At 35.8% G+C, this 23547-nt stretch overlaps 1 protein-coding gene across 1 annotated transcript in view; it reads left to right on the forward strand.

Moving 5' to 3' along the window:
- ADAMTS6 (ADAM metallopeptidase with thrombospondin type 1 motif 6) overlaps positions 1 to 23547 on the forward strand; it is a 273198-nt gene that overhangs the window by 209328 nt on the left and 40323 nt on the right. Inside the window, exons 18-20 of the mRNA XM_025270471.2 lie at positions 809 to 972; positions 1378 to 1516; positions 21103 to 21232. Of these exons, the coding sequence (XP_025126256.1) occupies positions 809 to 972; positions 1378 to 1516; positions 21103 to 21232 (433 nt within the window). The remainder of the gene's footprint in view (positions 1 to 808; positions 973 to 1377; positions 1517 to 21102; positions 21233 to 23547) is intronic.

A 23547-nucleotide genomic window follows, 5' to 3' on the forward strand; every position in this document is an offset into this window, starting at 1 on the left:
TTAGTTTCATCCTCATTGAGTCATGTATAGTACTTCATTCTTTTCTATGGCTGAATTTTATTCCATTGTCTTGTATATGCCCCAATTTGTTTATCCCGTCATTCATTGATGGACATTTGGGTTGTTTCCACCTTTGGCTATTGAGAATTACTACTATAAGCTTGTGTATACAAATATTTGAGTACTAATTTTCATTTCTTTTGGATATATACCTAGGAATGGAGTTGTGATAGCTATTCTTATATAAAGAATGAGATGAATTTGCATTTTTTTTTTTTTTTTTTGCCTACTAGTCTTCTGCCTTAGTTCCATTTCTTGTTTTCTTTCCTCTACCAATTTAGGATGCTTCCTTTGTTATACATTAACTCCCTATTGTACTTGTGTTTATTTCTTAGCTGTCCATTTTGTTCTATTTTTCTGTCCATCTGTGTGCCAGACCACAGGTTGCCCCACCCCTGTATTTGTATAATTACTGTTTTAACATTCGGACAGGAAAATCTGCTCCTCACCCCTACTTCCATCCTTTAGTCATAATTTCCCTTGCTTGTTCCATATTTTTATTCTTTCAGATAAGCCTTTCATTCTTTTCTATCAATAACATTATAAATACTCAATATCTTCTTGACATTCACGTGGAAAATTACTATTTTAAATTGTACTTAAGAAAATGGTCAAGAATCCCATGTCTAAATGAAAATGGATATTCATTGTACACTTCAGTGCAGTTATTATTCAGTTACATTGTAGTGAATGAAGTTTCAGATTTTAGCTAAAGTGTTTTGGTTTATTTTTTTTATTTTTTTTTTAGCTTTAAAATCTGAAGGGGATGATTACTATATTAATGGTGCCTGGACTATTGACTGGCCGAGGAAATTTGATGTTGCTGGGACAGCTTTTCACTATAAGAGACCAACTGATGAACCAGAATCCTTAGAAGCTTTAGGTCCCACCTCGGAAAATCTCATTGTCATGGTAAATAAGCCTTTGCCATTTCATTTCTCCTTTGAGGTAGGACGGGGCAGGTTTTATTATCTGAAATTAAAGTGATGAAATTAAAGTAAATAATGGTAAAATGCCCAAAGGTGAAAAAAATCTGTGTAAAGTTGAGACTGTGCTGCTCTTTTCATGTGACTGATCTTTTCAATGCCTGCTTGAATAATATTTGTATAACCAAACAAGGCAAATGAGAGAAATGGCTCCAAATTACCCATGAAAATGGAAGGAGAATATTCAGTATAAGTACATGTATTCTAAAAGTTGTCTTAAATTTCCCTTAAGACTTAGGTTATGACATTTTCTTCTTCAAAAGAAATAATAAATATCTGAATAAAGGCTCATTGTATTTTAATTATCTTCACCAGTTGTTTTCAATGGCAGGTTCTGCTTCAGGAACAGAATTTGGGAATTAGGTATAAATTCAATGTTCCCATCACCCGGACGGGCAGTGGAGACAATGAAGTTGGCTTTACATGGAATCATCAGCCTTGGTCAGAATGCTCGGCTACTTGTGCTGGAGGTAAGACACCCACTAGGCAGCCCACCCAGAGGGCAGGATGGAAAGCAAAACATTCTGAGCTATGCTTTGTGTTTGCTAAAGAAGCTAATTGGAAACATTTCTTGCAGGTTTGCTTCAAGCTGTAATTTAGCAAAAGAAACTTTGCTTTAATTACATTATATTCCGTTTGTTTTTAACCTCATGTAATTTGTACAGATTTGTTGGTAAAATACATCTTGGCACAATGAGTGTCTCTGCTGGTGCTTCTCCCAAGACTATCTTGAAGGTGGGCTGTTTGCTTTTCGTGAACACTTTCTTGGTAAAGAACATCAAGAGTTTTAAATAAGAAAATGAGTGAGAATCAGACGGCACAGATGCAACATCTTGTAATGGGGGATGAGAATGTATGTCTGTGTGCTTGTATGTTTGTGTTTGTGTGCTTGTGTGTTTCCCACAATCCTATTCAAACTCCCTTCTGCAGCCATCCAAGTTAAGGGGCTATATTCTGGGATACTACAATAATTACTGGTCTGGGTCTCTGGCTTAATGGTGTTTGCAGACCCCATGGTAGTCCCTCAGAGAGGTAGCTGCTAGGCGGTGGTTGGTGATGTGTTGGTTGTCCCATGTGCGTTTTTCATGGGTGCCTTTTCCCCACAATTTACTCTATTCCTAATCCTCCTCCCTCTAGTGGCCACCAATGCAATTCTTTACCTCTGGCTGGGAGAGCAGGACAGTTGGCTTCCTTCAAAGCCAACACCCTTGCTGCTGCATGGACTGGTGAGTAGAAGTGCTGTGCAAGCAGCATCTTCCTTCTCTCTGGAGACTAAATGCATCGCCTCCACCGTACACCTTGATCCTAATAGGCAAGAAAGCAAACGTATCCCTCAGGTCTGTGCTGGACTAGAGCACCTCACCATTCCAAAAGCAAAGGTGAAATTTTGAATAGTGATATATAGAATGGGAGAGATGGAACTAAAGTGAATCATCCCATTTTACCCCATATTCCAATTACCTATTTTTCCTTTCTAAACTACTGAGAAACACAGGCTTTACATGGACTTTATCCTACTAGTCCTGTATTCACTGAATCTCTAAATACTTCTGATTCTCAAAGCTTGAATCAGAGAAATTATTTTTCACAGAAGTGAATAATCACAATAATAGATTCAGTAATTTTAAACTCATATAGAATTAAATCACGGATAAACTCCAACTTCTGTAGTAAGCACTATAGAAAAAAGAAAAAACCAATGAATAATAATAATGTTTTCCTTCTGTGTGAAGTATCATGAAACATGGTTATGTGTAATCTGTGGCATATTTATAAAGATTTCTAATTCCCATCCATTTTATGTGTGAAATGGCTGGTGATTTAGAAAATTTTAAAAACTATAGGGCATTACTACTTCTTTTAATAAAATAAAGAATATTTGAAATGAATCATTCAAGTGAATGCCATTATATTATAGTGGCATTTATACATATATCTTTCTTTGTTTCAATTAAATTCCTTTTTATTTAATCCATAAATTAACTTTCCCCTTTTCACATACCAAAAAGAAATCTTCATGATAACAGTAAATACATAATTCAGGCCCTGAGGTAAGGTGGGATAAACTTATTAAAGAAGTGTCAAAAGAATTTAAGTTTAGGAAATCTAATGAAGTTTAAATGTCGAGGTTGATTATCTCAGAGAAGAGAAGGCTGAGGGAAAGTATATTAGTTTCTTCAAGTATGTGACAGAATGTTGAATGGGAAATTCTTAGTACCTATTCATCTTTGTACTGACAATTGCTATATTTGGGGATGGTTTAGATACAGTCTTGTCTGAGGCCAAGGAGGGATTAAGTAAATTCTCAATGTTCCTTCTAACTCTGATTCTTTTGTTCAGAAAGGAGATAGTCCAACAAAAAAGGGGACTTAATTTAGGAGAGAAACTATGATTTTATTAAAGTAAAGAAATATGAAAAATCTGAATGTGTGTTATTCTTTTCCATGACCCTAGTATTGAGAAATCATAATAGAAGATAGACTTCTTGTGCTAGGAGATAAAACAAAAGAAAAACGAGGAGGAAGCAAAACCATTGAAAAAAGAATTTTCTCCTTGTTATTTGTACTTTTTTCTTGTCTTGTGGAGCTACCATCCTAGATATTTGAGGTGGTTCTGGAAACTAAAATTCTGCTCAGTTATGAGCGACAAGCCTTTAAAAGGCCATTCCCTTCTTTGGAAGAGAGATGTACAGTGTTTGAAAATTGGCAGGCATAGTGTGATGAGCTGTTATTTCTTGGTAAGTAGTTTGCAAAGTGTGGTCACCAGACCAGCAGTATCAGTGTTACCTGAGAATTAATGAGAAATGCTAATTTGGGACCCATCTCAGACCTACCAAATAGCATCTCTCTGGATGGGGCCTCAAACTCTGTTTTAACAAGTTCTCCGAGTGATTCTGATACTCACTCAAATTTCAGTACCACTGGTCCTAGTTCACAGAGAATCTGAAACCTAGCGCTCTAGACACATAGAATTCACATCCTCATCACTGAAGTCTATGCATCTCACTAGATTCATTTTGCATCTAAAACAATTTCTGGAAAATACTAGGAACTCAGGAAATGTTTATAGTAAATGAATGAGCAAAAGAAGTGAATTACTTTTGGCAATTTTATATTTATGTTATTCTTTCCAGTGGGGGAAATTAAAGTTTGGAATTGCTATTTTTCTTGTAAGGTGGAACAAAGCAATTGCTAGAGAAAGACAGTATAATTTTGATTATAGTCTTTTGTTTGAATAGGTTGAAAATATTTCCTAGAATATAGAGTACAGATATCAATTATTAGAGTTATTCTTCCTACACATAACCCCACCTTTAACCCTAGGTTCTTTAAATATTGGAGGCTTAGGATTGAGGGAAGGAAAATCCTTTATGGCTCCAGGAATCTTGATCAAAGAAAGAACCAGAGTCATATGCTCAGTGATGGTAAATGGAACTTCATCTATAGTTAAGGAGTCTTTCAGGGAAAGTCATTTCTTCTCAGTTTCACGCAGAAGCTAAAGATGAATACTAAACATGAATTTTTAATTGGGATACGCTATGCTCATCTTTACAAGATGGTGCTAGGTATCTTGAGAGTGCCAAAACTTTTTAAAATGTAAAACAAAGGAACAGGAACAATCTCAAAGAACTTTTTATTGCAATCTCATGACTCGTCAGTGTCCTCACCTATGCTATCCTGCATATGTCTAATTAATAGCAAGACCTTTGGACTTTGAGTTTGGGAGCAATGTTGGTATTTTTGCTAATGAAATCTTTCAAGATAAGAAGTTTTGAGACTGTTTTTCTGTTGCTTAGCAGACACAATGACAAATCTAAGACTGCAGGAAACATTACTGGTGATTCAGTCCAAGAAATGGTCTTTTCTCTGAGTCAGTGGTGACACACTTCCTTAGCCTGAATAAAAGCATTGAGATGCTGTGGGGTGTTGTCTTCAGGATAAATGTGATTTCTAAGATACAGTTGTGACTCTTCCTCTCTGAGAGAATTAAAACTTGACTATTTTCTGAACCATTGTTATTCCCACTATTGTGGGAATTCCTTATCCAAAGTATTGTATACTCTGTAATTAATCTGACTTCTAAACTTATATACTACTATTGTATTCATGATTAACGTGTTAATTGATAAAGCTTGGCCAGGTAGTGAGAATTGTACTATTTTAAAATACAAAACTTTAGGAGTTTTTTAAGTAGCAATTTATGATGATATACCTTTTCTATGACTTTTAAACATTTAAATAATAAATAACATTTCTTATTTAAATATTTGCTCAGACGGTAAAGAATCCGCCTGTAATGCAAGAGACCTGGGTTCCATCCCTGGATTGGGAAGATCCCCTGGAAGAGGGCATGGCAACCCACTCCAGTATTCTTGCCTGAAGAATTCCCATAGACAGAGGAGCCTGGTGGGCTGCAGTCCATGGGGTCACGAAGAGTCAGATACGACTGAGCCACTAAGCACACACAATAAATAATATATATTATCTTTTGGTTTTAGTTGTATATACTCTCTTTTTACTGATGTTTGGGTAGATGTATGGTTTTCAAGTTGTAGCATGCATCAGAATCACCTGGAAGGCTTGTTCAAACAAGATGGCTGGATTCTGCCTCCAGTTTCTGATTTGGTAGGCCTGAGGCAGACTCCAAGAATTTGCATTTCTAACAAATTTTCAACTGATGCTGGTAATACCAGCATCCACTGGTATCAGTGAACCATAGTTTAAGAAATCATACTTCAAGAAACATTGGACTAGATGCTTAGATTTTATAAAGTAAATTATTAAAACAAACTGATAAATCTTTTAGATAATAATCCATATTATAGTTGTAATCACATTACAACTAATCTTTTTAATGATAAATGGTTCTAGCTCATCTGTGTAATAACAAATAAAATTTTACAGTTTTATGAAACATTTTTTGGTGCCCTGTTTCATTTGCTCATTCTAAATAGCACCAGGAGATAGGCATTGCTATTGTTATTCTTCTTCTACAGGTAAAACTCAAGTAACTTGCTGAAATCAAGACTTCAAACTAGTGATTTTCTAAATGTAGCATTTTCTCTTATAATAAAAATGGTCCTTTACCTTGAACAGAGCTTTTTCATCAGTTGACATTATCAGTAGAGCAACAGGCCTACCTTTGCATGAAATGTTCCCTTGGTGTCTCTTAATTTCCTATTCTATTATTTTCCTCTATTTTTCTGCATTATTCACTGAATAAGGCTTTCTTACCTCTCCTTGTTATTCTTTGGAACTCTGCATTCAATTGGGTATATGTTTCACTTTCTCCTTTGGCTTTTACTTCTCCTCTTTTCTCAGCTATTTATAAGGCCTCCTCAGACAACCATCTTGCCTTCTTGCATTTCTTTTTCTTGGGGATAGTTTTGGTCACCACCTCTTGTACAATGTTATGAACCTCCGTCCATAGCTCTTCAGGCACTCTATCTATCAGATCTAATCCCTTGAATCTATTTGCCATTTCCAGTGTGTAATCATAAGGAATTTGATTTGGGTCATACCTGAATGACCTAGTGGTTTTCCCTATTTTCTTCAATTTAAGTCTGAATTTTGCAATAAGGAGTCAATGATCTGAGCCACAATCAGCTCCCAGTCTTGTTTTTGCTGACCATATAGAGCTTCTCCATCTTCGGCTGCAAAGAATATAATCAATTTGATTTCAATGTTGACTGTCTGATGATGTCCATGTGTAGAGTCATCTCTCATGTTGTTGGAAGAGGGTGTTTGCTATGACCAGTGTATTCTCTTGATAAAACTCTGTTAGCCTTTACCCTGCTTCATTTTGCCCTCCAAACAGGCCAGATTTGCCTGTTACTCCAGGTGTCTCTTGACTTCCTACTTTTGAGTTCCAATCCCCTATGATGAAAAGGACATCTTTTTTTGTTGTTAGTTCTAGAAGGTCTTGTAGGTCTTCATAGAACCATTCAACTTCAGCTTCTTTGGCATTAGTGGTTGGGGCATAGACTTGGATGACTGTGATGTTGAATGGTTTACCTTGGAAATGACCAGAGATCATTCTGTCATTTTTGAGAGTGCACCCAAGTACTGCATTTCAGACTCTTTGGTTGACTGTGAGGACTATTCCATTTCTTCTAAGGGATTCTTGTGTACGGTAGTGAATACAATGGTCATCTGAATTAAACTTGCCCATTCCTGTCCATTTTAGTTCACTGATTCCTAAAATGTTGATGTTCATTCTTGCCATCTGTTTGACCACATTCAATTTACCTTGATTCATGGACCTAACATTCCAAGTTCCAATGCAATTTTGTTCTTTACAGCATTGGACTTCATTTTTATCACCAGACTCAATATTGTTTCCACTTTGGCTCAACCTCTTCATTCTTTCTGAAGCTATTTCTCCACTCTTCTCCAGTAGCATATTGAATACCTACCAACCTGGAGAGCTCATCTTCCAGTGTCATATCTTTTCACCTTTTCATACTATTCATGTGGTTCCCGAGACAAGAATACTGAAGTGATTTGCCATTCCCTCCTCCAGTGGACCGCGTTTTGTCAGAACTCTCCACCATGACCTGTCTTTGGTGGCCCTGCACAGCATGGCTCGTAGTTTCATTGAGTTAGACAAGGCTGTGATCCATGTGAGCATTTTGGTTAGTTTTCTGTATTGTGGTTTTTGTTCTGGAGGCTGACTCATTGGAAAAGACCCTGATGCTGGGAAGGATTGAGGGCAGGAGGAGAAGGAGGTGACAGAGGATGAGATGGTTGGATGGCATCACTGACTCAATGGACATGAGTTTGAGCAAACTCCAGGAGACAGTGAAGGACAGGAAAGTCTGGCTGCTACAGTCCATGGGGTCACAAAGAGTCAGACATGACTTAGTAACTAAACAACAGTAGAGCAACGTGATATATTCCCCACTAATAATTTCTCCTTTACTAGCTTGAAATTTCATTTTTTCAAATGTTTTTCCTAAAGCAGTGATTCTCAGCTTTGACTGTTCATTGGAATCACTTAGGGAGCTTTAAACAACTTTGACACTCGGTCCTGCCCCCGATATTCCTATCTAATTGTTTAGGAATATTGTCTGGGCATCAAATTTTTAAAAGCTCTATTGGTAAGTCTAATGTGTAGCCATGGTTAAGTACTGCCTTTGAGGCTGATTGAAGGTTTAGTTAGTCTTCAAACTGCATTCAGATGCAAACACCTCTCGAAGCATTACTTATATCTCTGTTACTAATTGGCTAGTAGTTGAATGCAAAGGTTAATGAGCTTTTGGTATAAGTATCTGGGGTGGAAAAGTAGCTAGAGGCATCAGAGAAGGGAATGAAAAGAGTGGTAGAATACTAATTAATTTTGCAATTTTGTTTAGTGTGGTCATTGTCCTTGGACTTTTCTTTAGAAAGCTTATTGTAGTTTATTTACATGCTTACTTCTTTACCTAATAAATCATTTATAAGCCTCTAAATAATGCTTTTAAAACTGACTGAAATTGTGTTAAATATCTTATTTTGGCCTTTTGGCTAACTAAGATCAAGTGAAATTATACTAAATAGATTTTCCAAAACCCTTTCTTCTCATTTCAAGTTTCTGTGGTACTTAGGGAGCTAAAATGAATAAGTGATATTTGGCAAAACTAATACAATTATGTAAAGTTTAAAAATAAAATAAAAAATAAAAAAAATAAAATGAATAAGTGATATATATATACTCAACCAACTTTAATTTAGACGCACAAGTCAGAATATGAGGCCCTTGTTTTAACATTTATGAAGAACTGATAACAAACTTTTTTTTCTCTTTGTGACTAAAAGTTCTAATCAGAGAAGGCCTTTTAAATTGTTTTAGGAAATTGTTGTTTTTGTTAGGGAATGAATTTTTGCAAAATGCAGCAGTATTCACAATAATTTCCTCCCCTATCTTTCTAGATGTACTCTCATTTCCCACTATTCAAACCAGTCCCTTTACACCTCACCCCCCAAGTACTCCTCTTATTTAATACAACCCTTAGACTTTAAAGCTTCCCTGCTTGCAATGCGGGAGACCCGGTTCGATCCCTGGGTCAGGTAGTCCCCCTGGAGGAGGAAATGACAACCTGCTCCAGTATTCTTGCCTGGGAAATCCCATGGACAGAGGAGCATAGCGGTCTATAGTCCGTGGGTCACAAAGAGTCGGACAGGACTGAGAAACTAACAAAGACTTTAAAGCAAAGCATTCCAAAACCAATTAACAGAGTTGATGCTGTACTGTTGTACCTGTTCTGTTACAAAAGAAATCTTAAGGATGCTTTAGTTGTGCCAAGAAAGGTCAGTAATACATATGTATTTTAATGTATTAGTTTTACATTTCAGAGAAGGCAATGGCACTCCACTCCAGTACTCTTGCCTGGAAAATCCCATGGATGGAGGAGCCTCATGGGCTGCAGTCCATGGGGTCGTTAGGAGTCGGAACGACTGAGCGACTTCACTTTCACTTTTCACTTTCATGCATTGGAGAAGGAAATGGCAAGCCACTCCAGTGTTCTTGCCTGGAGAATCCCAGGGACGGGGGAGCTTGGTGGGCTGCCGTCTGTGGGGTCACACAGAGTCAGACACAACTGAAGCGACTTAGCCGCAGCAGCAGCAGCAGCAGGAGCAGCAGTTTTACATTTATACTCTAAATACACAGTCTTTGTCCTGCAATCAGTGTCTATTGACACTTCTGATTACTTTCTCCAAATTGTTTTTTCTAGGCTTTTCAATTTCTTTCTCTTTGTATTGAAGTACAAAAATTATATACCAGTTTGGTCAGGTTTCTGCTGACAAAGGCATCTCTCTTCTAGCCATTCATTACTTAGCAGCTCACGGGAAAAAAAGAAAAAGATAAGCTAAAGTTATGCTTAGATGGAGGACTGGAAGAGGGAGACAGATTTATGTTTAGAGGCAATTTTGATTTTGTTTGATGATCAAAGAGCACAGATTTTTCTTATACAATGGAGTGTTTAAGGAATGTTTCTGATCAGTTGTCTTTGGCTATTTAAAATGTTATCAGTTTTTCTTTTACATTTACATAGTCTGTTTAATTTTATTTTATATTTGATGCCTAAATTTTATATAGATGCTTATTTTACTTGTTATTCTTTTTCCTCCCTGGATATCATCTTAAGCTTAATGTGTGTGTGTGTGTGTGTGTGTGTGTGTGTGTGTGCGTGAATAGCATATAAATTTTAAAAAGAAATTCTATGTTTTTCCTCTTTCTAAGACAGATTTTTTTATTTTACTCTGTGGTTTTACCTGGCTCACCTAGATTCTTGTATGTATTGGAACTGGTTTCTACTTTTTAAGATTTTTAAGATGCTTTACATAGTTTCCAGTTACTAGTTTGTATTCCCTGATTTAGGGTCATATTTTTCACACCGCACTGTGGTTCCCCAGGACTCTACAGCACACTCACAGAGGCACTACTGATATTGTACATTTTCAATGCAAACACAATGACATGGGTCATACACTACACAAATTATTACTTTTGAGTTGTTTGGACCTAACTATTTAATAAGTGAAGCTCTTATTTTTTTCTTCCTGGGAGAGCTGTGAAAAAATTACTGGGACACTAACGGTGCTATGAACGAAGAAAATTTGAGACCTCTTGATTTAAACTAAAATGAGTATCAGTAAAGTTGAACAAAAATTAGTCACCTCACTTCCTTTCAGTAGATGGTGAATTTTATTTCATAAGAAGAAAAAATGTGACAAACTCCTTATTCAGGGTCTTAGTGATGTTCAGTATAAAAATGGAGATTCGTATGCACTTTCATTAAGAACCTAGAGATTTTGAATAGTATGTAAATTTCTCCTTCATATCTATATTATTTCTTCTGATGTGCCCTGCTTGAACATGTTTCCTTCCTCTGTTTCTGTTAGTTCAGTTTCAAGTGATTAAAACAAAAGAAAAGAAAGGAAGAAAGGGAAAAGAAAAAAAAAAAACTATATATTTAAAAGAGCCCCAGTAGCAAATTCTTCTTTGCAATTTACTACCTAACAAGTTATGTAATAATATACACTATTCTATTTACTAATAATAGACTTTTCAGATTGCTTTAGTGAATCTTTCATACAGATTACCTGGTCCCTTTAGAAAGTTAGATATTTCTACGTTGTTTCTATAGAAGCACTTAATGTTATGTATTTTATTGTTTTCAAGAATAATGCAACACAACCATAATTGTGCACTTAGAAATAAAATAAATCCATTCTAAAATAACAATTTTGAAAAGTAATTATTAGAAAAATATAATGCAATCCTTATGCCAGTATAATATCTGGCTGAAAGAGACCAGCTCTCAAAGGACTAGATAAAACAGAGGCAAATGCTTTATATATTCACAGATGTCCTTTTAATTTCTTTGCTGATTCTGTTAGTGATGTTAAATATGCCTAAGATATTTAACATCACTAATAATGTTCATTTGACATTATTAGTGAACTAACAATATGCTTCATGCAAACAAGGGTTTTGAAACTTGACTTTTATAGACCTAGTAAATAATTGGAGAAGGAAATGGCAACCCACACCAGAGTTCTTACCTGGAGAACCCCAGGGACAGCAGAGCCTGGTGGGCTGGTGTCTATGGGGTCGCACAGAGTCAGACACGACTAAAGCAACTTAGCAGCAGTAGCAGCAGCAGCAAAGATAATAATGACTAACACTTGTATTGCAGCTTATAAATGACACATACACTGTAACTTGGAAACAAACTCAAAGTGGATGGGGTCCTAAAATGAAACAGAGGAGAACAAAATTCAATTATTTTTCGAGTTTCAAGATAGACTTGACTGGAATGAAGTGTGAAAGACATTAATAAGTCAATAATTGTTTTCTTCCCTTTGCTTTAGAAATTACCATTCATAAGTTACTTTCAGAGTTAAGTAAAAGATAAGAGATGGAAATTTTAGTTTGAATAATTAAAAGCATATTAGTCATTGTCATTTCTTTCCCTTTGAAGAAATATAGTTATATAATTAGTTTTTAGGAAAAATCCCCTATAAAAGATATTTTCTGTTTAAGGTTGTATTGTGTACTGTTTGAAACTACGAGGGTCCTCTTACATTTGGTTCCTTTATATACCAAACTTAGACATAAAGCACATCACTGTGATACTTTTAATGACACAAGGCCTTTGTAAAAAGTGACTTGAGTTTACAAGGAATTAAAGATTTGCATGAGCTTTGTTCGTTATTCCCTAATTTTCGCTTTGCTCTTTGAAAACTAAAATATTTGTTAGACTAGACAATAGTCTGTCATTGTACTGACTGTGGCATTACCCTAGTCACTCTTTCTCATCATCCCCTTCTTTCAATTAACTTTCAATGTTGAGAAGGAAGTGTACACTTTAACATATGGGGTTAGTTGTACCAGGCTCATAGCAGGGCACTTGTGAACATCACAGCTCCTAAAAGCCTATGCTATGTAGAGGAGAGTGAAAAAGCTGGCTTAAAACTCAGAGTTCAAAAAATGAAGATCATGGCATTCAGCCTCATCACTTCATGGCAAATAGATGGGGAAACAATGGAAATAGTGACAGACTTTATTTTCTTGGGCTCCAAAATAACTGTAGATGATGACTGCAGCCATGAAATTCAAAGATGCTTGCTCCGTGGAAGAAAAGCTATGACAAGCCTAGACAGCATATTAAAAAGCAGAGACATCACTTTGCCGACAAAAGTCTGTCTAGTCAAAGCTATGGTTTTTCCGTTAGTCATGTATGGATGTGAGAGTTGGACCGTAAAGAAGGCTGAGCACTGAAGAATCAATGCTTTTGAATTGTGGTGTTGGAGAAGACTCTTGAGAGTCCCTTGGACTGCAAGGAGATCAAACCAGTCAACCCTAAAGGAAATCAATCCTGAATGTTCACTGGAGGGACTGATGCTGAGGCTGAAGTTCCAATACTTAGGTCAGCTGATGCGAAGAGCTGACTCATTGGAAAAGACCCTGATGCTGGGAAAGACTGAAGCAGAAGGAGAAGGGGACGACAGAGAACAAGATTTTTAGATGGCATCACCAACTCGATGGACATGAGTTTCAGCAAGCTCCAGGAGTTGGTGATGGACAGGGAAGCCTGGTGTACTACATGCAGTCCATGGGGTCGCAAAGAGCTGTACATCACTGAGCAAATGAGCAACAAATGTTGCCATCGACTGCACTTAGCTCAGTTCTCATGTAACATGCCCTTCACAAGAGTATTCCACTAGGTAAACTCATACTCTTGGCTGATTCACAGTTCTGAAAGCCAGTATGTTTTTTCTTTTATTTCTCTATTTCTATTTATCATTTTCCTTATATGGCTTCTTCTATGGAATATACATTCTAAAAAATTCTTTGAATTCTACTCTGTATTTTCAATATAATTTAAGCTTTCTAACTTCTTGTAAAAAATCTTGCATATGCAAGTTTAGTTTTAGAATCTGACATTTTTTACTGTTTACCCTTGCATACTGTGGCTTGCGTTTTCTCTAATGTTAAGATTTATAACTGAGGGAAAGAAGTCTCTGCTAACCTAAAATATTCCTCCTAATGCTGTTTTCCTTCCTCTTTCATTTTGTTTCTCTTGCTTTAGAGATTGTGTTCTTCCTTAACATAAATAGGGCCTGCATATATATTTACTCACTGAAAAACTTGGGTAGGGCTGAAAGCAATGTTTGAGTGCATTCCTGTTGTATTAATGATCTATGTATCATGGGTCATGTTTCACTTCACAGAAATTTTGTCCCGAATCTCATTTTTGACCGTCATAACATTATGCATGTTTACAAGGTATTATGAATAAAATACTTTTGGGAAAAAAATAAAGCTTCTTATAATGATAAGCATTATCACAATTTTATAGGATTTTATGATATTACTACTCCCATTTTTTTATGTAAACAAAATTAAGACTTTATTTTAAAAACGTACAGCTTGTTTATGATTGTGTCCTTGTTATAATTTAAATCTGAAATATTTGCTCTTTGGTTCCAAGAAAAGGATTTTACATATAATTAAAGAAAAGCTTTTTTATTTGGTAAATAAGTAAAAGAAGCTCAAAATCATCTTATACTCTAGCATCATTCCTCTAAGATTTTTAATGAAATACCCAAAACAATAAACTCCTACTAAAGTTCATGGAAATACCTTTTTAGTATAACATGCGTTAATTCTTTATATTAGGAAACTTGCCTCTCATAAAGTCTTTTATTTCTAGGGTTCTGCCTCTTGACATGTCTGACTCCTTTGATACATACCTCACACTGCTAAGAACTGAGACATTTAAACAACTCAAAACCAAATGGAATCTATCAAATGCTGTTCTCCAGACTTATATTCTGTAGAATACAGGGGAAAAGCAGACATAGAAGGGGGAAAAATGGAAAATTGAATTGTGGGGGAAAAAAAGAAAAGCCAACTTTCATAGAATTTTGGATCTGAAAGAAACATTAGAAATCATTTAATTTTTTTAATCTCATTATACAAAGGAGAATAAAAACTTGCCTTAGACCGTTTACCTACACTGCTAGAACTCAAAAAAAGGTGGTAACTAAACATGGCAGAAATTGGACTGAGAAAAAAATATCATAAAAAGATAAAGTGAAAGGAGATAACCACATAGACATTTGGCTATGAGAATTCTTAAGATCCACGAATATCAAAGAAAAAGGAATCAGACAGCAGCTTAACAAAATGAGAGGACTATAAAATTAACAATATTAGGTCTGAAAAGGCATGATCTTATTAGATAAGGTAGTTTCCATAATATAATGGTAATTGCCTTATCCTCTCCCTTCCTTATTAACGTAATCTCATTGAAGTCAAATCTGTCTCACTCATTTTCCCCCTTATAGAATATCCATGACTTAGACTTAGTAGGAATTCAATGAGTTAAGTTAGATTCTTTCCATGGAAGAGATTACTGTTAATTTGTAATGAGTAGTAGGAATTCCCTCTAAGGATAATATGATTTCCAATAAACACAGTATTTGTATGCTCCACCTTATCTAACCATCACTAAACACAGTTGCTCTAGAAAAATAAATATTTTTAGAGCCTCATTTTCCTTTTCTTAATCCTGCTGTCTTAGGATGTTTAATTTTCCTCAAGATAGAAGGGAAGACACTGGAAAGAGAGAGAAAGGAAACCTTTGGAAGATAAAAAACTAGCACGAGGCTTTTCAGAAGAAGGAAACAATTGGGTGGAGCTGATTGGTACCCTGATGCCAGCTGTTAGATCCAAGGCAGATGGGCTTTGCTCTGCCCTACAAATGCTTATGTCTGGCCAATAATCACAGCACAGCAGCCAGATTCCAGCTGTGAAAGGCAGAGCAGAGAGACATTTTTTTTTTCCTGGCACTTGTTGCTCTCTGGATGCTATCTGCACTAAAGATTTAGATTAAATTAATATTGTTGGCCATATGTTCTGTATACTGTGGTTATATAGTGTTGTCTTGGTTGCTAGCTACTTTGGATGCTGTGGTTAAGCAAATTGTTGCCTTAGCCACCAACCACATTTTTACTATAAGCTCTGACTTACTAACCTCCCCCCTCTTCTTCAGAAAAACTATTTCTTGGGTAAATACGATGTGCTTTGCCACTAGATTAAATTATCTAAGTGTTGATTAGCCCATCAATCCTAAAGTTGCACTTTTTCTCTTATACTCACATGTAGTTATAGACTACACACTTACCAATTGAATGGTCTAGAACTGAAATGCTGGTTCTTATGAGTAGATTTGAGAAGACCTAAAATATCTTTCTCTTGCCCTTAACGTCTCTTCCATCCTTCTTAGTTTAATAAATGTCATTCTTTTAAGTGAAATTCAAGTGGTAATTTGATGCCAAAATGATGAATTGCCCTGTTCAGTTCAGTTCAGTATCTCAGTCGTGTCTGACTCTTTGCAACCCCATGTACTGCAGCACACCAGGCTTCCCTGTCCATTACCAACTCCCAGAGCTTGCTCAAACTCATGTCCATCGAGTCGGTGATGCCATCCAACCATCTCATCCTCTGTCATCCCATTTCCCCTGCCTTCAATCTTTCCCGTCATCAGGGTCTTTCCAATGAGTCAGTTCTTTGCATCAGGTAGCCAAAGGATTGGAGCTTCAGCTTCATCATCAGTCCTTCCAATGAATATTAGGGATTGATTTCCTTTAGGATTGACTGGTTTGATCTTGCAGTCCAAGGGACTCTCAAGAGTCTTCTCCAACACCACAGTTCAAAAATATCAATTCTTTGGCGCTCAGCTTTCTTTATGGTCCAACTCTCACATCCATACGTGACTACTGAAAAAACCATAGCTTTGACTAGACAGATCTTTGTCGGCAAAGTAATGTCTCTTGCTTTTTAATATGCTGTCTAGGTTGGTCATAGCTTTTCTTTCAAGGAGCAAGCGTCTTTTAATTTTATGGCTGCCTCACCATCTACAGTGATTTTGGAGCCCAAGAAAATAAAGTCTGCCACTATTGCCATTGTTTCCCTATCTATTTGCCTTGAAGTAATGGGACTGGATGCCAGATCTTAGTTTGTTGATTATGGCATTTGAAAACAATGCCCTGAGAAAAGCAATAAATTGCTAAATATTTTTACACATGTATGTATAAAGTGATTTAATTATCTGAAAGAGAGATGGGACATGAGAACTCTGAGCAGCTTATAAGAGGAATAGAAGAGGGACTGAAAAGGATGCAAGAAATGAAAAGGAGGAAAGTTCTCTAAAGTCTTCACTCAGGGTTGGCCCTATGACTGCAACTGCTGAGCAAAAGACCCTGTATTCTTGAACCATCACCATTTCCTAGAATAAGCACAGAAGATGAAGGATTCCATCCAGGACTTCTTGCTCATTTTCCTGTGGTATATGCTATTTCAAAATACTAAATGCCATTTCTTCATGTGTACCTTGAGCAGTGATTCAAGCTGTGTACTCCTTCCTCCTATTGGACAACATAACTTTTGATAGGCAAGTAGATCATCTGTAACCTTTAACTATTGGCAGAAATGAAATAAAAGATCTGTCAAATTTAAGCTTCCAAGCTAAAAATAAAGGTTATGTTTCTGTGTTAAGAAGCATGTTTGCTGTTCTGTAGCTCAAATGGTAAAGAACCTTCCTTCAACGCAGGACACCCAGGTTTGATTCCTGGGTCAGGAAGATCCTCTGGTGAAGGGAATGGCAATCCACTCCAGTATTCTTGCCTGGAGAATGAACAGAGGAGCCTGGAGGGCTACAATCTATGGAATTGCAGAGTTGGACACGACTGAGCAACTAACACTACTACTACTACTACTAATCAAAATGATAAACAAATTAAAAGACTCTAAACAAGATACACTCATTTTAGAGAGTTTAGAGTAAATGCATATTGGTAGTGATATCTTTGTACTTAAATTTAGTAATATGAAAGCAGCAAAGTTTTTTTGTTTTTACAAGGAAGAGGAATTGCATTTAAAAACAGAATTAGGTATAGAATTTGCATGCCTGTAACTTCAGGTGTTTAAGAATAAAATATAATTAGTGCAGTTTTAAGTCTGACCAATTAAATTCTGCTGAACATCTGAATAGCTCCAGACGATATGGGCACTAAACCACCAGAATTTTATTTTTGATTAGGCATATACTGACTGGTCATACAGATATTTTATGTTTTGGGTTATAAACTATACGTCTTTAGATTTGAAAGCATAGTAGTTTTGTGTAACCAGATGTAATTATTCCCAAAAAGGTTTAAATCAATTTCTTAGCAATGTTTTACAGATTACTTTAAAAGAAGCTATGTACAAGAGGGTTAATCATATAAAAAGATTCTAAACTCAATCATTTCTCTTGTTGACTTAGTTTAGATTATTTCCAGTTGATTTAAATTTTCTAATGCTAAAAGCTGCATTTTCCTTAATCCATAAGTATGTATTGAAAAATCCATTCAGTTAAGTGCATTGCCTTAGAGAGTTACTCGGTTGCTACTGACTTAAATAGAAAAAAAAATCTGTAAACCTACCAAGTGTGGGGGGTATAAGTTGGAAGATTTGTGCTGTTGAAGGAAGATAGTTCAGCATTTTAGGAAGATTTGGAATAGATTACTGGTATAGTCAGTTCTTGACTGTGAAATACCACACTGTCTAATGTGACATTTTAGAAGAAAATAAAAGATGAATGCAAGGAAAATGTATCTTTGTAAAACAGTTATTTCAGCTGCTTATTCAAGAACTTTAATTTTTGCTTCATAAAAAATAGCATTCTGAAATTATTAAACTGAAATGCACCCCTAAATATTCTAAATTCTAGTTGTTAAGAAACTAGATATGAGAAAATTAAGTCAATTTGTAATTCTTCACACTTAGCTCAGTATCACATAAAGAAGTACAGTGCCTTGTATTCAGTAATTATTCTCTGTTGACTGAATGAATGGATGAGTGAAAGAATGAATGACCCACTAACCATGTTTAGCTGGCATTTTTAGTTTGTGTACTATTAATTTTAACTACTGGATCCCACCAAAGAATAAAATAGCCTTAAAAATAAAGATCCAAAGCAAAGATATGAGATTGTGGATAATTTTTATTTTGCTCTTTCTGGTTTTGTGTATTTTCCAAATTTTTAACAATTAATGTTATGTAGCTGAATTTTTTCAAGATCATACATGGATAGAATTTATCTTAAAATCAAGTGTAAATCTTACCTCTAATAACTAGTATCTCATCTGTGATTCAAATTGCAGAGGCCTTGCTTTTATAATTAAGGGTACTTTTAAAAACTAATATCATTATAACCAAACAACATTTCTAAGATTTTTTAAGGAAGTAGAATTTTATCTTAACCTGTAGAAACTGAATTGATATTTCTGCCACTGATATCAAGCAATATCAGTCCCATTTTGTAGTGTTGAAAATGTTTATCCTCCCTCAATAAACATAAAATTAAATTAAAATTAAAAGCTTATGCTTTTCTGAAAAACACCCAAGGTACTAGATTGAATGACAACTTTCTTATTGCGAGTATAATCGTATTTTTTAAATTATTAAACATATTTATAAAAATTAATTAAAGTTGTAAGTCCTTCGTGTAAGTGGGTATTTTGTGTCTCCCCACTTCAAGTATAATCATATTTGAATGACTTTTTAAAAATAACCATGCTAACCTATAAAAACAATTCCCTGCTCTTCCTGATAGGAACAAAGTATTGAAGCCGGGCGGATATATATTCTGAGCCATTGTGGCATTTGGTAGTTGAATCCGATGACTAATAATAGAGATTTTTGTCTAGGTGAATCACATGGACTTAGTTATCTGCCCACTGGGATGACACAATGAGGAGCTATCTGGTAAATATTGTGGAACATCTGTGAATGGGTCAAAGATATGCCTAATGTGAATCATTCTTCCCTCAAAAATCTTAAGTTTAATAGTAAAAAAATTCCAAACTGTTGTTGCATAAACTGAGATGTTTGGCCTCTTCAATGGGTTGGGAAGGAATGAATACAACACATACTCTGAGACATTTTGCCAGTAAGTTGTTTGGCTGTGCTTTAAAGCTCTAAATTTAGGAAAACCAAGAAACTTGTTGAAGATGATTAGTGAGAACCACTGCAAGTAATCAAATACATCTTTAACTGCTCACCACCATTATGGAGACTATGGGACTTAATGGTTTTCCCTATCAGGGAAATAGATTTCCTATCTTCAAATTCACAGGGCTTAGTTAAAAGTGTGCAAAGCCTGACAGCTGTGGCACCCCCATCTGCAGAGGTCTCATGCGTGTAAGGGAGCTTGAGGAAGCGTTTAGTGCATACCTCTTTAGGTGACAGTTTGCTTCATCGAATGGTCCTGTTTCACATTGATTTCTCTAATCTGGGGTCAAACTCTTTTCTTTAGAGCACTGTAGAAGCAACTGAGAAAAAAAGAAAAACTGAAAGTTTATGTAGGTTTAGCCTGGTATGAAGCTGTAGTTTCCTGGATACTGCTAATGCTGCTTTTACAACTGGTTCTGGGTAATTTAGCCTACCTGGTTATAGAAATGAGGTGGGTGGTTAGCGGGGGTAGCTTAGTTTGTGCTTTTATTTTTAGTTCTGGGAGTAAGCTACTACCCCCATAAGATCTGAAATATTTAGCATTGTCTTGTAGATTGACTTTTCTCTGAGACTTTGATAAACTGTATCTTTGCTTCTTTTGATTCTTCCCCACTGAAGAGAAAATGAATCTGCACAAAGTCTATTTCCAGGCATGCTTACAAATAAGAGTGTGTTTGTGTGTGTCCTTGTATTTTGTGAAATGTGAGCAAGTTGTGGTGGATATCTTTGCCAAAAATAATGAACATATTTAGAATTTTACAACTTTTATGAGAATATTTTTAGCTGTGGCAAACAAGTTATATAGACCAATATTTAAGGATGAAAAGTATTCTGTAAGTTAATATTTGATGGAATCTGTATATATCTGTTTGATGATGGTGTGATCAACAAGGCCAACTCTACAAAAGCAAACCGATTACTTAATGGGTTGCAGTTCAAAGAGGCTCACTGCTGTCTTTAAATTCTAGACTTTGTGGACTTTCAGAGAAATAAACCTTTTTTAAATGGAAGGGATAAAAATGAAATGTGTGAATGTTATGTGTTCCTAACAAAGACTAAATTGATTGGATTTGTCCTACAAAATATTAAAATGTAAATTTGTCCCTAATGTTTTGTTTTTAAATAGATCTACAACCATTGTTTTGCATTGAAATGTATATTCATACACTTTATCTGATGATATTTTGGGAAAATAAAGTTTCTTTTTTTAAAGGAAAGCATGAAGAAGAATATACATATGGATATACCAATTGTTTAAAATTACCAATAGTTTCTTTTCTGAACTTGAAAACAGTTATGTTTCTAAGTATGAGAACAGTGATTTTGCCTAAATTTGCAATATAATGACCAAGACTTCTCTCCTTTTTAGAGAAGCAGTCAAGTATTCTGGAACAGATAAGACAGCATGGATCCAGTGAGGTTGATTCCCCACAGAGGAAAGCTATGCATACCTAACTTACTGGAAGGTAAACTACTCTTCAATTAATGATGTCCTCCTTTTCTCAAGGTGTCCAAAGACAGGAGGTGGTCTGTAAAAGGTTGGATGACAACTCCATTGTCCAGAACAATTACTGTGACCCTGATAGTAAGCCACCTGAAAATCAAAGAACCTGCAACACTGAGCCCTGCCCACCTGAGTAAGTAAGAGAAGTGAGAAATATTTTCAAGTGCAAAGAGAAAAACTTTAGATATTCTTATCTGGAAACATACATTCATATGATATTCATAAATTAAGCTAAGAAAATCAAGTAAAACATCACAGAGGGTAGGATTTTTATTCCTATTTATTCACAAAATTTAGTAAGTAACCTCTTTAGAGTAGGGGTTTAATCTACTGATTAATCTACTGTCCGACTCTTTGCAACCCCATGAATTGCAGCATGCCAGCTTCCCTGTCCATCACCAACTCCCAGAGTTCACTCAAACCCATGTCCATTGAGTCGGACAGTAGATTAATCAGTAGATTAATTAGTAGATTAATCCTGGCATAGTGCTGGCAGTTGTCATATTTCCTTAATTCTAAAGCACATATCTTTTGCATTTTAACATCTCTGAAATTAGATTCATTTTGCAATTGATGGTGTCTTAAAATAATAATCAGCATTATTTTTGTTTAATGGTATATAAAATAATGATATCTTAGATTCATTAAACTATAAAAGATTGGCATGCAATCCTATCTTTTCTAGATATTTATCTTAAAGGCTTAAAGACTTTTTTAGTTGTTTAGAAATATTCGGTAATGGAATATCAGTGCTTTAATTTGCTGACCCAGTTTTAAATTCTGTCATCCTAAAGCATCTTGTCTTCTAAGTGTTGAGCACAGGCATAGAAGTGTACTTCAGGCCCTTTCCATTGATTAATGTAGCAATTACAACTCACTATAAAGGGAGGCAGAAGAAGAGAGCCCATCCATCTTAATGATGACTTTTAAAAAATTCAAAAATATGAGACACGCTGTCAGTGGCCACACTCTATAATATGAGAGAAAGGTTTTTTGATTGAGCAAAAGGCAATAATTATGTGCAAAAAACAAAGATAATGATTTAATCCTTGTCTTGTATGGAAGACAGAACATGTATGGAAGGCATTTCATTCTTGTTTGAGAAATCAGAGTAACCATTATCCCAAGGTTAGCTAATTATTCCCAACATGAAATTGATTAAAAAAAAAAAAGAAAGTAGGCAAAGAAATTTATGTATTCCAGGCTCTCTAGAACTGAAAAGGGAAATTCTATAACAAAGTAATTCTTTCTCTAAAAGTAAGAGTCACAAAAATCTGAGACTTAAAATGGATAAAGAATTCTGGCCCCTTGAGAGTCCCTTGGACTGCAAGGAGGTCCAACCAGTCCATCCTAAAGGAAATCAGTCCTAGGTGTTTAAGGAGGGACTGATGCTAAAGCTGAAACTCCAATACTTTGGCCACCTCATGTGAAGAGTTGACTCATTGGAAAAGACCCTGATGCTGGGAGGGATTGGGGGCAGGAGGAGGAGGGGACGACAGAGGATGAGATGGTTAGATGGCATCACCGACTCAATGGACATGGGTTTGAGTGAACTCTGGGAGTTGGTGATGGACAGAGAGGCTGGCATGCTGCAATTCATGGGGTTGCAAAGAGTCAGACACGACTGAGCAACTAAACTGAACTGAACTGAATATGGTTTAAAAAAAAGTCTATGGCATAGACAGAAAGCAAAGAAGAACTAAAGAGCCTCTTGATGAAGGTGAAAGAGGAGAGTGAAAAAGCTGGCTTAAAACTCAACATTCAATCTTTCTCTATGTTGTTTCCTATTTTATTTATTTTTAATTTAATTTTAATTTTTTTCATTTATATATTTTTATTTTTTTAATTAATTTATTTTATTTGGAGGCTAATTACTTTACATTATTGCAGTGGGTTTTATCATACACTGACATGACATACATGTCATGGTTTTTGCCATATCTATGACGTAATACCGGAGAAGGCAACGGCACCCCACTCTAGTACTCTTGCCAGGAAAATCCCATGGATGGAGGAGCCTGGTGGGCTGCAGTCCATGGGGCCACTAAGAGTCAGACACGACTGAAGCAACTTAGCAGCAGCAGCATGACATAACAGATAGAAAATTTTTTAAATAAATAAATAAAATCTGTTTTTAAGAGCACTACACGTTGCTCATTTTTTGAAAAAACAAACAAACAACATTCAAAAAATGAAGATCATCACATCTAGTCCCATCACTTCATGGTAAATAGATGGAGAAACAATGGAAACAGTGACAGACTTTATTTTCTTGGGCTCCAAAATCACTGTAGATGGTGATTGCAATCACAAAATTAAAAGGCGCTTGCTCCTTGGAAGAAAAGGTATGACAGACCTGAACAGCATATTAAAAAGCAGAGACATTGCTCTGCCAACAAAGGACCATCTAGTCAGAGCTATGGTTTTCCAGTAGTCACATATGGATGT

Source organism: Bubalus bubalis, chromosome 19 (genome assembly GCF_019923935.1).
Source record: "Bubalus bubalis isolate 160015118507 breed Murrah chromosome 19, NDDB_SH_1, whole genome shotgun sequence".
Taxonomy (NCBI): domain Eukaryota; kingdom Metazoa; phylum Chordata; class Mammalia; order Artiodactyla; family Bovidae; genus Bubalus; species Bubalus bubalis.